Source organism: Narcine bancroftii, chromosome 12 (genome assembly GCF_036971445.1).
Source record: "Narcine bancroftii isolate sNarBan1 chromosome 12, sNarBan1.hap1, whole genome shotgun sequence".
Taxonomy (NCBI): Eukaryota; Metazoa; Chordata; class Chondrichthyes; order Torpediniformes; family Narcinidae; genus Narcine; species Narcine bancroftii.
In genome coordinates this window covers 62,498,752-62,514,693 of record NC_091480.1, presented here as the reverse complement: position 1 = coordinate 62,514,693, position 15,942 = coordinate 62,498,752, and the positions used below count along the sequence as shown (strand labels likewise).

The following is a 15,942-nucleotide window of genomic DNA, read 5'->3' as shown; positions in this document are numbered from 1 at the left end:
AAAACCTACCGGGGACAAACATTACCTAAGTTGATGGAAGGAGAAGGAAAGAAAAGAATGGACTCTGTATAATTTCTGGTGTATTTTTGTTGAATGACAACATTGTCTGACTGAATTAATGCAACCTAGATTGTATACCTAAAATGGATGAGAGGTGGGGGGGGGGTGGGGGGGTGGCTTGGGAGGAGGGAGGGGGGGGGGAGAAAAAGTCACTGTAAATGTGTGAAAAAGAAAAAGTGTATATCATGACTATTGTGATTTATGGTGTGAAAAATAAAAAATTTTAAAAAAAAAGAGAGAGAGCCTTTGCCAACCGCGATGATCTGCCTCCGAAATATCAAGCTCTACAAGCTACGGAGCGGGACTATCTCACTTCAAAGGAGGCGTCAAAAAATGCTGAGATCGATCTGGAGTCTGATGAAGAATGCGACAGGGAGGAGATGTTATAAAATAGACTGTAGCACGAATGTTTACTATTATCTTAACTAATTACAAATGCTTAGAAGGGAAAGCCAGTTAGTTGCTTGGGGGCAAATGGGGAGAAAACGTAAACGGGCAATGGGATCGGGGAAACGGATGGGGGGTATACGCTAAAGAGGGATGGGGGGAGCCCTCGTCCACCAGCCGAAAAAACCCCGTGAACAGAACCCGTATAGAGCTTGGCAATAGTAGGCGAACTAACGTAACGTGGTGGTAGCCAAAGGACAAAGGAGGGATTGTAAGGTAAAAACATCATGAGATGGGACCGGAGAAGGAGTCACCCAGTACTAAGGAGTAACAGAATGCAGATGTGACCTTGTACACTCAAGATAAGCTTTGCACTAACAAGAATGATGTGCAGCAGACTAACAGAGAAGGGTAGCAACAGCTAATTCATTGGACAATGTTTTTTCTTTGGCTTGGCTTCGTGGACGAAGATTTATGGAGGGGGTAAAAAGTCCACGTCAGCTGCAGGCTCGTTTGTGGCTGACAAGTCCGATGCGGGACAGGCAGACACGATTGCAGCGGTTGCAGGGGAAAATTGGTTGGTTGGGGTTGGGTGTTGGGTGTTTCCTCCTTTGCCTTTTGTCAGTGAGGTGGGCTCTGCGGTCTTCTTCAAAGGAGGTTGCTGCCCGCCAAACTGTGAGGCGCCAAGATGCACGGTTTGAGGCGTTATCAGCCCACTGGCGGTGGTCAATGTGGCAGGCACCAAGAGATTTCTTTAGGCAGTCCTTGTACCTTTTCTTTGGTGCACCTCTGTCACGGTGGCCAGTGGAGAGCTCGCCATATAACACGATCTTGGGAAGGCGATGGTCCTCCATTCTGGAGACGTGACCCATCCAGCGCAGCTGGATCTTCAGCAGCGTGGACTCGATGCTGTCGACCTCTGCCATCTCGAGTACTTCGACGTTAGGGATGTAAGCGCTCCAATGGATGTTGAGGATGGAGCGGAGACAACGCTGGTGGAAGCGTTCTAGGAGCCATAGGTGGTGCCGGTAGAGGACCCATGATTCGGAGCCGAACAGGAGTGTGGGTATGACAACGGCTCTGTATACGCTTATCTTTGTGAGGTTTTTCAGTTGGTTGTTTTTCCAGACTCTTTTGTGTAGTCTTCCAAAGGCGCTATTTGTCTTGGCGAGTCTCGGCTGCACCATTTCATCAGATTGGACAATCTAATGGTATGATAATTTACTAAGTGCGTGTCCTGGGGTATAAAAAAAACACCACTTGCTGATCACGGCAGAATGCGCCTTCTCCAACTAACACTGTTAGTTGCAAGTGTTACAATCCGGTAATAAAGAACCTTGATTTCGACTCAGTCTGGTGTCTGACTCACTCATTCTTGAACAAAGCAGACCTAACAGTACTTAAATCACACTGCGCAAATTTGTGGATTGAGTCGTCAAAAAAATCGATGTCTTCAAAACAGAAACGAATAAAATAAAAATGTATAGTTTTCTACGATACCCCTTTAAAACTACTTCCAGTTGCTCCCGTCGCTCTTCACCGGTCTTCGGGCTCGCTGCCGGCGGGAGGATGTGTCGCGCTCGTTGGTTGGTTGGTTTGGAGGCTCTGTGCGCGGCGATTGGCGGGAGAACGCTGTCAATCCACGGAGTGCGCGAGGATGACCGGGGGGAAGAAAGGGGATTGCCGGGTCATGTGACTGAGGCCCGGGGGTTGCCGATGGCGGGAGGGATGAATCCTTTCGGTGCTCTGTCTCTGAGAGGAAGCTGGTTCGGGCTGTTGGCAGCCTTTTTGTTTGTAGCCACGCAGATTTGTGCGGCAGGTATGAAGAGGGCGAGATGGTGTTGGAACGATGCGCTGGGGTTGGGGTCGCTGGGGCTCCTCCCGCGGCCTTGGCAGGGACGTCCCGGCGCTCCCACGCCCGCTGAGGGAGCCCATCATACAGGCGAGGGGGGGAAGCAACAAAGAGCCACGTTAGGGAGGAACAGTGTCCAATTAATGCTAATGGTTGGATGTGAAAAGACTTTGAACGGGTTACTTTTATTTTTGCAAACAATTCATTGAAAATAAAGTTTATTGTTGGAAATAAATCTGTGATCTGGATAATAGTTCCATAGACCCATAGGTAGCCAGGGGAGTCTAGGACATGAGGGCACAACTTCAGGATAAAAAGGGGTCCATTTAGAACAGATGTGGAGAAATTTCTTGAGCCAGAAGGTGGTGAGTCTGTGGAATTTGATGAAGGGCTCAAGCCCGAAACTTCGGTGCTCAATCTTTATCTCTATCTCCATCAACGACCTGCTGAGTTTCTCCAGCCTCGTATTTTTAACTTCAATCTCAGGGTCTGCAGACTTTTATTTTACTACTTGAAGGGCTCAAGCCTGAAGTGTTTCGTTATGGGTGGCATGGTTTAGTGCCAAAGGTGGCATTTGTGGGCCATGCCCTTCAAATGAGTTTGTGTCTGTTTCTGTCCCCCCCCACCAACCTACCCACAGCACCAGCGTCGTGTAGTTTTGTTTCCAAGTGCTATAATACACATTCATTTGTCTGTTACAAGGGAGGGAGGGCGCACGGAGGAGGTTCCCGGTGGGTCTGGTACCTGCCCCCTCCCCCACTGCTGAGTCAGTTGTTGAATGCCAGTTTGTGCCCTTCCTCCTGTGGTTACCCCAATGCCCCCTGATTCGACTTGTTCTGCTGCTAACTCTGTGCAGTGCTGTTACAGTGACTGGGGTTTGAATCTAGGGGTTGTGGGCAAATTGGAATGTTTGGGCGGCCCTGGCTCGTGGGCCCAAAGGGCCTGTTACCGTGCTGTATGTCTAAATTAAAAGTAAGTCTATGCTACGTTTGTGCACTGTTTGACCCGCTGAGTTTCTGCAGCATTGTTTTTACTTCAACCATGGTGTCTGCAGCCTTTCCTGTTTTCCTTCTGTGGAACTTGTTGCCACAGGCAGGTGTGGAAGCAAAGTCATTGGGTGTATTTGAGGCAGAGATTGACAGGTATTTGATTCGTCGGGACATCAATGGCTTCAGGGAGAAAGCTGGGGAAGGATGGATCAGCTCATGATTAGAATGGCAGACTCAATAGGCCTACTTCTGCTCAGATCTTGTGATTTACTCTGAGCTAAAGGTTGTGGATTTGTGAGGGTTCAGTGGATTAAAAATGAGAGGATTCTAAGTCCTTTGAGTATGGCAGCTAGGGAAAGAGTGGGGCCCCTTGGGAACCAAAGGGATAATCTGAGGAGAAAGGGGAAACGTTTCGGGGAGACATTGGGGGAACTTCTTTACGTAGAGCATGGTGGAGTGTGGATTGAGCTGAAATGGTGAATGTGGGCTCAACTTTAAGAAGTTGGATAGGTAAATGGATGGGAGGGGTATGGAGGGCTCTGGACTGGGTGCAGGTCAGTGGGACGATGCAGAATAATCATTCAGCACAGACAGTAATGGTCTGTTTCTGTGCTGTAACGTTCCATAGTTCTAAAATTGTGGATAATGGGTTCAAGGAGGGATATATTGATTGTTTGGATCATGTAGGTATTAGAAGACAGGCTTTAGTAAATGCTTAGTGAATGGTAGGGCACTACGGCATGTTGATGAACAGTGACTAATGAACTTGGACATTTGGATCCCTGAAAGTGGCAACGCTGGTTGATAGGGTGGTTAAGGTGGCAACTAGCATGCTTGCCTCCATGGGTTATTTTCTCTGGAGTGAAGAAGCCTTAGGGATGACCTGTTGGAAGATGTGAGGATGATAGATAGTCAATATCTCTTTCTGTTCCAATTCAAGCTCCCCATTTCCTCCTGGTCATTATAGATTTCAATTGAAATAATGTCAACACTCTCTTCACTGTTGATGCTCTCTCTGACCTGAACATTAACGGAATTTCAGATGTGCAATATTTTGCTTTTGTAGTGCTTTTTGTCCCAGTGCTGCCATTCGTTTTCAGGTTGGGATGCTCGTCAATGGTGCCCTATGTATTGACATACCAAGCAATGCACTTTTACGTGGAATGGAAATTACCCATGGTTAGTTTAGCACCAGAGGCTGAATTTTGCCTTTCTTTACCTTCTGGGAGGCCTTGGTAAGGATAGGTTGTTAGCAGCCTCAATGATCTTGTTTAAACAACCTAGAATGGCAGGGATGTTATTCATAAGCAGCCATCAAGATGAATTTGCTCATTTATTTCTCATTGAAACATTTATTAACAGAAAGAAACGGAAGAATTGTTTACATTAAAGAAGGCAAAATCCATTGTTCCAATGAACAAAAGAGCTTTTGCTTTAACAATACTATGTTACCTGGATGGAGAGAAATTTGGACACAGATTCAGGTAGGAACCTTTCGAGGCTTTCATTTGAATATATCTGTAAATCTACTCTTGACTCTGCTTTTCAAATCATAGAACATTCCAACACAGTTCAAGTTTAACTTCATTATCATCTGATTGTACAAGTACAATCTGACAGAACCGCGTTCTCCAGTCCTTGGTGCAAAAACACGGACACACAACCAGATATAACATGCGAACGGACAAACAATACACATCAATTTTTAGTTTTTTAAACAATCAAATACTTTCTTATGCTTTTTTTTTATATTTAAACAAAAAAAAACCCTTCACTCTTTAATCTAATAATACAAAAAAAGGAAAAAAAACGGGTAGGAGGTTAAAAATACCCCCTCCCGTCTAAACCGCGCAATGCGGTAACTCCCAAAAAATATGGGTGTGAGATAACTCACACGTAGCAGATGACTTTCAGGAAATAGTGCCTATCCAGTTCTCTCCCCCAACTCTCACTTCATCTTAAACTAACATCATCATTATTTAATATCCCTTTTTTTAAAAAAAAATTAGGAAAAAAAAAAGAACAACTCTTCTTTTAATCAGCTCCAACTGCCGAGTCACCATTACAACCATTCCTTCTTGGAGCACAGCTCTTTTCTTCCATCTCTTGTCTCCTTAGAGATCGCGGCGGACTATGTCTCTGTTGAAACTGAGTAATTGGCAGCTCTTGAGCAAATGCTATTGCTGCCAATTACTGGAAGGCACGTCTGTCCTTACGCCATCTTGCCACGCCCCCCAGGAAGTTTTGAACTCCTGAAGAAGAGGAAGGAGTTTAATGCAGCAAAAACGACCTTAAGGAAAAAAAGGTTATAAATTTATGTTAAAATACCCAGCGGTACTTAAAATAGTTATCCCGGGGCAGCAAGGCAAACTATTCTCGGATCCGGAAAAGCACGAAAATTTGCAGAACAACTACAAAACAGACAGAGAGATGAAGAGATGTAACAAGAACAAAAATGACAACAAACTATATTTATATATATATAAAAATAGAGTATAAGTAAGAACTAAGAAGGGAAAGAAAGGGAAGAAAGGAAGTAAGGAGGGAATTAAGAGAGTGACCTTTGTTATACATGAAGATTAAAATCTTTTCTGGGGGGGGCTGGGTGGGGAAGAATAACAGTCACTGCGAAATCAGTTGACGCTTGCGAGCGGATTCGCAAATCCAAATGGAGAGGGGAGATGTGGTTGCCCGACAAGGGACAAAGGGCAACTCCGAAAGGGTTGGGACTATTGGGGTTAAAGGAATTTTAGATATGAGAATAGTGGAAATATTTTTTGTTTTAGAAATGTTGTCTTATAATGTGTTCAAAAAAAGAAAGCAGAAATGGATAAGAAGGGAAGATGGTGATGAGGAAACTGAAAGGAAAGATAAACAAAGTATGAAATGGCTATGTTGAATTATATGACTTTAAATATTAATGGAATACATAACCAAATCAAAAGAAAGAAACTGTTAAATTTACTGAAAAAAGAAAAAATTGATATAGCATTCGTACAAGAAACACATCTAACTGAAGTGGAACACAAGAAATTAAAGAGATTGGATAGGACATGTAACAGCAGCATCATATAATTCAAAAGCCAGAGGAGTAGCTATATTAATCAATAGAAATGTACCAATCAAAATAGAAGAGGAAATAATAGATCCAGCAGGGAGATAGGTAATGATAAAATGTCAGATATATTCAGAATTTTAGAATTTACTCAATGTATACTCACCTAATGAAAAAGATCAAAAATTGATGCAAGATATCTTTTTGAAGATAGCAGATACGCAAGGGAACATACTAATAGGAGGGGATTTTAACTTTAATTTGGACTCAAACATGGATAAAACTGGAAAAAAAATTAACAGAAAGAACAAAGTAACCAAATTTATAATTAAATTGATGCAAGAAATGCAACTTTTGGATATATGGAGGAAACAACACCCAAAGGAAAAGGAATATTCATATTATTCGGGTAGACACAAAACATACTCAAGGATAGACCTATTCCTGTTATCAGCCCACATTCAAGGGAGAGTTAGGAAAACGGAATATAAAGTTAGACTATTATCGGACCACTCACCCCTGTTATTGGCAATAGAGCTAGAGGACATCCCACCAAGAATGTATAGATGGAGATTAAACTCCATGCTACTTAAAAGACAGGATTTTAGAGAATTCATTGAACGACAAATTAAAATGTACTTTGAAATAAATACGGAATTAGTGAAAGATAAGTTTATACTATGGGACGCAATGAAAGCGTTCATCAGAGGGCAAATAATAAGTTATGTAACTAAGATGAAGAAGGACTACAATCGGGAAACAAAACAGTTGGAAAGGGAAATAACAAATATAGAAAAAGAATTAGCAATACAGGAAGATACAACTAAAAGAAGAGAATTGGCAGACAAAAAAATAAAATATGAAACACTACAAACATGTAAGATGGAGAAGAACATAATGAAGACAGAACAAATATTATGAGCTAGGAGAAAATACGCACAAAATTCTAGCGTGGCAGCTTAAGACAGAACAATCTAAAAGAATGGTATTGGCATTAAGGAAAAAGGACAAACAAATTACATATAATCCAACGGAGATCAATGAAAACTTCAGGGAATTCCATGAGCAACTATATCAAACTGAAAACGAAGGGAAAGAAGACAAAATAGATGAATTTCTAACTAAAATTGAACTACCGAAATTACAAACAGAGGAGCAAAATAATTTAACAAAACCATTTGAAATAGAAGAATTATAGGAGATATTAAAAAAACTACAGAACAATAAAACACCAGGAGAGGATGGATTCCCAATAGAATTCTATATAACATTTAAAGACTTATTAATTCCTCCCCTTCTGGAAGTAATCAACCAGATTGATAAAACTATTGTTAATAGTTTAGCAATTATCTTATAATCTGTGTTAAGTAGAGCTATTGGTCTATATGACACTGGTGCTAGTGGTTTCCCTGTCTTTGGTATTACTGTAATTATTGCTGTTTTGCATGAATCTGGTATGTTTTAAGATAATTGCTAAACTATTAACAAACAGATTGGCTGTCTATGTACCAAAAATAGTAAATCTAGACCAAACTGGATTTATTAAAAAAAGACGAACAACGGACAATATCTGTAAATTTATTAACTTAATTCATGCAGTAGAAGGAAATAAAACTCCAACAGTAGCGGTTGCTTTAGACACAGAAAAGGCCTTTGACAGAGTAGAATGGAATTATTTATTCAAAGTACTACAAAAATTCAGCCTACCAGAGAAATATATTAATTGGATTAAAGCATTATATAAGGGGCCATTGGCGAAAGTGACAGTAAATGGATATATATCAAAACAATTTAACTTAAGCAGATCAACAAGGCAGGGATGTCCACAATCTCCCTCACTGTTCGCGTTAGCTATAGAACCTCTAGCAGAACTGATAAGAACAGAAAATAAAATAAGAGGGATAAAAATAAAAGAGAAGGAATATAAAATCAGTCTATTTGCAGATGACGTTATAATATACTTAACAGAACCAGAAATATCAATAAAAGAATTACATAGGAAATTGAAGGAATATGGAGAAGTGTCGGGGTACAAGATCAACGCAAATAAAAGTGAAGCAATGCCAATGAATAATGCGGATTTCTCAAAGTTTAAGAAAAGAATCACCATTTAGATGGCAAACATAAGCAATGCGATACCTTGGTATACAACTAAATAAAAATCTCGGCCATGTATATAAACTAAATTACCATCCATTAATGAAAAAATTACAAGACGACTTAGGGCATTGGAAAGACTTACCACTAACACTGATAGGAAGGATAAACTGTATTAAAATGAACATTTTCCCAAGGATACAATACCTATTTCAGTCATTACCAATTCACCTAACAGAGAAATTCTTCAAGGAGTTAAAGAAAATAATCAGGAAATTCTTATGGAAAGGGGGGAAACAGAGGATAGCACTAGATAAATTAACAGAATGGTGCAAACAAGGAGGCTTACAACTACCAAACTTTAAGAATTATTATAGAGCCGCACAATTAAGATACCTATCAGATTTTTATCAAACAAGGGAAAAACCAGATTGGACCAGATTAGAACTAGATAAAATAGGGGAGAAGATACCTGAACATATACTATATAAATGGGATGAAAAATTGGTACAATGTAGGAATTCACCGGTATTGCATCATCTGCTCAACATTTGGAAGAAGATTCATGTAGAAAGGAATAAAACAAATTACCAACTACCAAAACTAATATTGACGCAAAGTCAGCTAATCCCTTTTACAATGGATAACCTTTCCTTTAGAGAATGGGAGAGAAAAGGGATCAAAAGAATAGAAAATTGTTTTTTGGGAAATAAATTATTATCCTTTGAACAAATGAAGGATAAATATAATATAACTCACGATACAATGTTTGCATACTACCAACTGAAAACCTATTTGAAGGACAAATTGGGAAACAGCCTGAGGTTACCAGAAGGAAGCAATTTTGAATATGTGATTACAGACACAATGATAATTAAAATATTTGTAACAAACATGTACATCAAACTGCAAGAAAAGGAGAACGAGGAAACAAATGGTGAACCTAAACAAAAATGGGAACAAGATCTAAACATAAAGATAAAGAATGAAACATGGGAGAAGCTATGCTCCGGAACTATGAGAAATACAATAAACACGAGGTTACGCATGATACAATATAACTGGATACACAGGTTATATATCACACCTCAAAAGTTAAATAAATGGGACCCAACAGTATCAGACAGATGTTTTTGCTGTAAAAAGGAAACGGGAACAACAATTCATGCAATTTGGACATGTGAGAAAGTGAAAAAATTTTGGCAAGATCTAAACCAGATATTAAATAAAATCACAAAAAGCAATATACCAAAAAACCCAGAGATCTTCCTCCTAAGTAATATAAGAAATAAAGAATTTGGACTAGATTTGGATAGAGCACAAAAAAGATTTGTTATAATAGCCCTAGCTGTAGCAAAAAAATGTTTTATGTCAACCTGGAAATTAGAAGACAACTTGAGAATACAACAATGGTACTAGAAATGAATAAATGTGTTCCATTAGAAAAAATGACATATAATTTAAGAAATAACATTACAATATTGAGCCATACATGAAACATAATAGAGAAATCCTACCGTGGATTTCCACCACCTAAAATGACAAAAGGAGAAGATAACGAAAAGAACTGACTCAATAAAATTTCTTGTTTATTTTTATTAAGTGACAACATTGTTTATCTTATAGATTGAACTTCAAATAAATGGGAAAGGGGGTGAGGGAGGGAGGGAGGGAGGGGGGGAAAAAGGGGGAGAAAATGACACTATATATTCAAGAGAAAAAATGTCTGTATGTATCTTGGTCAATATGATTTATATTGTGAAAAATAAAATTTTCTTTAAAAAGTATCCTCTCCAGTAGGAAGCTTAATAGCCTGAATACGCATGAGATTGTCTGATCTCAAAAGCTAAGCAGGCTTAGGCCTGATCAGTACTTGGAGGGGAGACTGCCTAGGAACACCAGGTGTTGTAGGTTTCTGTGAGGGGTGCTGGACAAAGTGGCGACTCTCTGCCTTTCAGTGGACAAAAGTTAAAGAATTTCAAGTACTGTATGTTACATTCTAAAGGTAGCATTACATGAGAATAATGGAGCATTTTAATACCTAAGATTCTCTCTATTACCTCTTTTAAACAAAGGGACCACATTTTCCATTCTCCAGTCCTCTGGTACCAACCCTTTGGCAAGGGAGGATGCAAAGATTCATGTCAATATCCCAGCAATCTCTCCCTTGGCTTCCTGTTGTAACCTGGGGTATATTTCGTTCGATCCCAGGGATCCAGCTTTTTCTATCACATTTGTTTGGTTATTTTTTAAATAATATTGGGCAAAAATAAAATTTGAGGAAAAAACTGGCAGCAAGGATAAAGTGGAATCCAAAAGTATTCTGAAGGCATGTGATCAGGAAAAGAATTAAGAGGAAAAGTGAGGCTGATCAGACACCAAAAGGAATAGAGAAAAAGTGTGTGGATAAGTTATTAAATGAGTACTTTGTATTAGTTTTCACCAAGAAAAAAATATTTGCTAGAATCATGGCAAAGGGGGATGTTGATTTTGAATGGGCTAATTGATAGAAGAGGCACTTGAAACGATGGCAGCACTGGAGGATAAATCACCTCGTCTTGGAATTGTATCCTAGGAAGTAACAAAGGAAATTAGATGGGAGCAGACTTTGGCCCATCAAGTTCACCCTGCTATTCCATCATGTTGATTTTCTATCCATTACAACTCCGTTCTCTGCCTTCTCCCTGTAACACTTGATTTCCTGTTCTGTGCTATTGATTTCTATGTTCTAATTCCAAGCAAGGACTGGAAAATTCCAAATATTATATTCTTGCTTTTTTTTAAAAAGTATAGGATATGCCCAATCACTACAGAACAGTCAGAATCCTGGTGATGGGAAAAGTTCTGGAAACAGAATTAACAGTCACTCATAGCCAGTACTTAGAAATCAGATACAGACTTGGGGATGGAGAGATGGCGTGCTGAATTGCATTCTTGTATTCCACGTGAAAATAGCATAATTTATGTAATAAATTATTTTTTTCTTGAAAATATGGAGCCCATATTTAAAGTGTGTTGGTTTGAAAATTTGAAGGACTCTCTGAAATCCAGTCCTGTTCGTAACCCTCAGTTCCATTTTTATTTGTATTGAGATTTATATATTTTTTGGCATTCTTCTAATTTTTTCTTTTATCCTTTTTTTCTTTAATACTTTAGTGGAGGGTTGGTGAGTGGGGGGGGGGTGGGGGGGATAAGTTATTTTTCTATATTTACCACATTTATACTTAGTTTTGTATACATGAATGTGGTTTTTTAAATTCTTAAATAAAATGCTCCAAAAAAAAATTAAGTCACTTTGATTTATATGGAGTGATGAAAGAAAGATAGCATGAATTTGTTAAAAATATATTCTGTATAATCTTTGTTTTTCTGTGATGAAGCAATAGAGATGAGGGAAATGCAATTGATGTCATGTATATGGGTTTCCAAGAAATGTTTGTTAATGAGACTCGGGAACCAGTCCAAGAACCAGTGCTTTTCTTGATGTAAATTAATGATTTGGTCATGGGTATAGAGGGTATGATTTACAGGTGACTCAAAGCTAGGAGACATTGTGAATTGTGAGGAGGATAAGAATGGACAGGCTGGTCTAATGGGTGGACATGTGGCACTTTAATAGTGGGAAATACATAATTATGATGGTTGTAAGTGGATTGGAAAATAACTATTGTCCCATTGTCAGAGGAGTTGAGAACTAGGGAACTTGGTATGACCCATGATTGGCAAAAGCATCAAAAGTGACATGAGGAAAAAAATTGCATAACAAACATTTGGGGTCTGGATGGATTACCTGGTATATTAGTGCAAGCGTATTCAATTGTATCACAAGTACTTGAAAGGACACTGAAGAGAGTGGTGGAATGGGAGTAAACCATATAACCATATAAACCATATAACCACTTACAGCACAGAACAGGCCAGTTCGGCCCTACTAGTCCATGCCGTAACAAATTCCCACCCTCCTAGTCCCACTGACCAGCACCCGGTCCATACCCCTCCAGTCCTCTCCTCTCCATGTAACTATCTAGTCTATCCTTAAATGTAACCAATGATCCCGCCTCAACTACATCTGCCGGAAGCTCATTCCACATCCCTACCGCCCTTTGCGTAAAGAAATTTCCCCTCATGTTCCCCTTATAATTTTCCCCCTTCGATCTTAAACCATGCCCTCTAGTTTGAATTTCCCCCACTCTTAATTGAAAAAGCCTATCCACGTTTACTCTCTGTCTCTTTTAAAATCTTAAACACCTCTATCAAGTCCCCCCTCAATCTTCTACGCTCCAGAGAAAAAAGCCCTAGCCTGCACAACCTTTCCCTGTAACTCAAACCTTGAAATCCTGTCAACATTCTCGTGAACCTTCTCTGCACTCTCTCTATTTTGTTTATATCTTTCCTATAATTTGGTGACCAAAACTGTACACAGTACTCCAAATTTGGCCTCACCAATGCCTTGTACAATTTCATCATAACCTCCCTACTCTTGAATTCAATACTCCGATTGATGAAGGCCAACATTCCAAATGCCTTCTTCACCACACCATCTACCTGAGTATCAGGCTTGAGGGTACTATTGACCATCACTCCTAAATCCCTTTGTTGCTCTGCACATCTCAATAGCCTAACATTTAATGCATATGACCTATTTAGATTTGCCTTTCCAAAATGTATCACCTCACACTTATCTGTATTAAATTCCATCAGCCATTTCTCAGCCCACACCTCCAGCCTTCCTAAATCACCTTTTAATCTACGGTAATCTTCCTCACTATCCACAACACCACCAATCTTTGTATCATCCGCAAACTTGCTCATCCAATTCTCCACCCCTACTTCCAGATTGTTAATATATATAACAAACAATAGTGGACCCAGGACCGATCCCTGAGGAACTCCACTAGTCACCGGCCTCCAATTGGACAAACAATTTTCTACCACTACTCTCTGACACCTCCCATCTAACCATTGCTGAATCCATTTCACTACCTCCTTATTTATACCTAATGCCTCCACCTTTTTTCCTAACCTCCTGTGGGGAACTTTGTCAAAAGCTTTACTAAAGTCTAAATAGACAACATCCACAGCTTTCCCTTCATCAACCTTTTTTGTAACCCCCTCGAAAAACTCAATCAGGTTTGTCAAGCATGATCTACCCCTGACAAAACCATGCTGATTACTCCCTATCAATCCCTGTACCTCCAAATATTTGTAAATACCATCCCTCAGAAAACTTTCCATCAACTTACCCACCACAGACGTCAAACTCATGGGCCTATAATTCCCAGGTTTACATTTGGACCCTTTCTTAAACAGCGGAACCACATGCGCCACCCTCCAATCCTTTGGCACTACCCCCGTGACTAGTGACATCCTAAATATCTCTGTTAATGGCCCCAATATCTGCCCACAAGCCTCCCTGAGTGTCCTTGGGAATATTTTGTCCGGTCCCGGAGATTTATTCACCTTTATCTTTTTCAACACAGCCATCCTTGGTTATCCTTGTATGCTTCATGACCTCCCCACTATTTTTCTTTACTTCAACTGGTTCAATATTTTTTTCCCTAGTGAATACCGAGGCAAAGAAATCATTCAAAATTTCCCCCATTTCCTCCGACTTCTCACTCAGCCTACCCTCGCTATCTACAAGGGGTCCAATTTTATCCCTCACTAATCTTTTACCTTTAATGTACCTATAGAAACCCTTTGGATTTATTTTTACTATGTCTGCCAAAACCTCTTCGTGCATTTTTTTGGCCTTTCTAATTTCTTTCTTAAGATTCCTTCTACACTCCTTGTAGTCCTCCTTCAAACTCTCAGCTCCCTGATCTTTATACCTCTTGTACACCTCCGTTTTTCTCCTAACCAAATTTCCAATATTCCTCGAAAACCAAGCCTCCCTATGACTTCCAGCCTTTCCTTTGATCCTCACTGGGACATATCTACTCTGTACCCGCAAAATTTCTTTTTTGAATATCCTCCATTTTTCATTTACATCCTTACCTGAAAATATCCTGTCCCACTTAATACTCCCCAAATCCCGTCTTATTCCTTCGAAATTTGCTCTTCTCCAATCCAGAACCTCAACTTTAGGCCCCTCCTTGCTCTTCCCTAAAACTACCCGAAAACTAACAGAGTTATGATCACTAGACCCAATTTGTTCTCCAACATTAATGTCCGATACCTGACCTAGCTCATTCCCTAACAGGAGATCTAGTATTACACCGTCCCGAGTCGGTTCTTCTACTGATTGATTTAGAAAACAATCTTGAACACATTTAACGAACTCTAGCCCATCCAGCCCTCTAACTGTATGGGTATCCCAATCAATGTGAGGGAAGTTAAAATCTCCCATGATCACTACCTTATGATTCTCACACATATACGTTATCTCCCTACAAATTTGTTCCTCTAATTTTCTTGGCCCATTTGGTGGTCTGTAATACACCCCTATTAGAACCCTCATGCCTCCTTCACCCCTCAATTCCACCCAAACAGCCTCAATGGACGATCCCTCCAGACCATCCTGCCACCTCACCGCAGTAATGTCTTCCTTAACAAGCAGAGCAACTCCTCCCCCTTTTTTACCCCCTGATCTATCACATCTAAAACAAATGTATCCTGGAATATTAAGTTGCCAGTCATGCCCCTCCTGTAGCCAGGTCTCACTAATTGCCACAATATCATGACCCCAAGTATCTGTCCATGCTCTAAGCTCATCTACCTTGTTCACTATGCTTCTTGCATTAAAATATATGCATTTCAGAGAATGACCCTCACATATATTCTCTTTTCTACCTTCTACCCTAATCTCCATCCTACCTTTGTTATCGTTATTATTCCTATCTAGGTGGCCATGCTCCCTTGACATTGCTCTCACACTCTGTTCCCCACACCCCTGCCAAACTAGTTAACCTTCCCCCACAGCTCTAGCAAATCTGCTTGATTGCTGGAGTGCCTTGTAAAGTAGCTGGATTGCCTTGCATAAAGCCAGGATAGAAGGTCTCCTCTTGTGCTGTTATGGTTGTGATTTTATTAGTTTTGCTAATTGGTCTACAGTAGTGTCGAAAAATAGCACACCTGATTAGGATCTGCTAAGAGGACCATGAGGCGAGAGGAGAATGTGTAAAACATCAAAGTATGCAGACTCTGTAGTATAAACACAGAAATGCTGGAGGAACTCAGCAGATCTTATAGCGTCCAGAGAAGGTAATGTTCTATAATTGCTGTTTCGGGCCTGAGCCCTTCTTCAAGGGGGATCAAAAAACAGGTAAGGGGCCTATATTAAAAAGCTAGGGAAAAGAGAAGAATGGGAGGGGGAGGAATACAGACGAACAGACAAAAGATATGAATTGGATATGATGAGGACAGGAGAGGAAAGGTGAGAATGGATAGGGGAAGGGGAGTAGTTTTTGGCTCTATGAAAGGAGAGAGACAAGCTAGAGGAAAGATGCTGGGGTGGAGGGGCTAACAGAAACTGGAGAAGTTGAGGTTAAAGCATGTGGTTG

At 40.1% G+C, this 15,942-nt stretch overlaps 1 protein-coding gene across 2 annotated transcripts in view; it reads left to right on the top strand.

Annotated features, from left to right (window-relative positions):
• The first annotated feature begins 2,144 nt into the window (after nucleotides 1-2,144).
• nemp1 (nuclear envelope integral membrane protein 1) overlaps nucleotides 2,145-15,942 on the top strand; it is a 53,818-nt gene continuing 40,020 nt past the window's right edge. For both annotated transcript variants that reach the window (XM_069906385.1, XM_069906386.1), the window contains exons 1-2: nucleotides 2,145-2,266; nucleotides 4,651-4,772. In XM_069906385.1, the coding sequence (XP_069762486.1) occupies nucleotides 2,164-2,266; nucleotides 4,651-4,772 (225 nt within the window). In that variant the 5' untranslated portion in view covers nucleotides 2,145-2,163. The remainder of the gene's footprint in view (nucleotides 2,267-4,650; nucleotides 4,773-15,942) is intronic.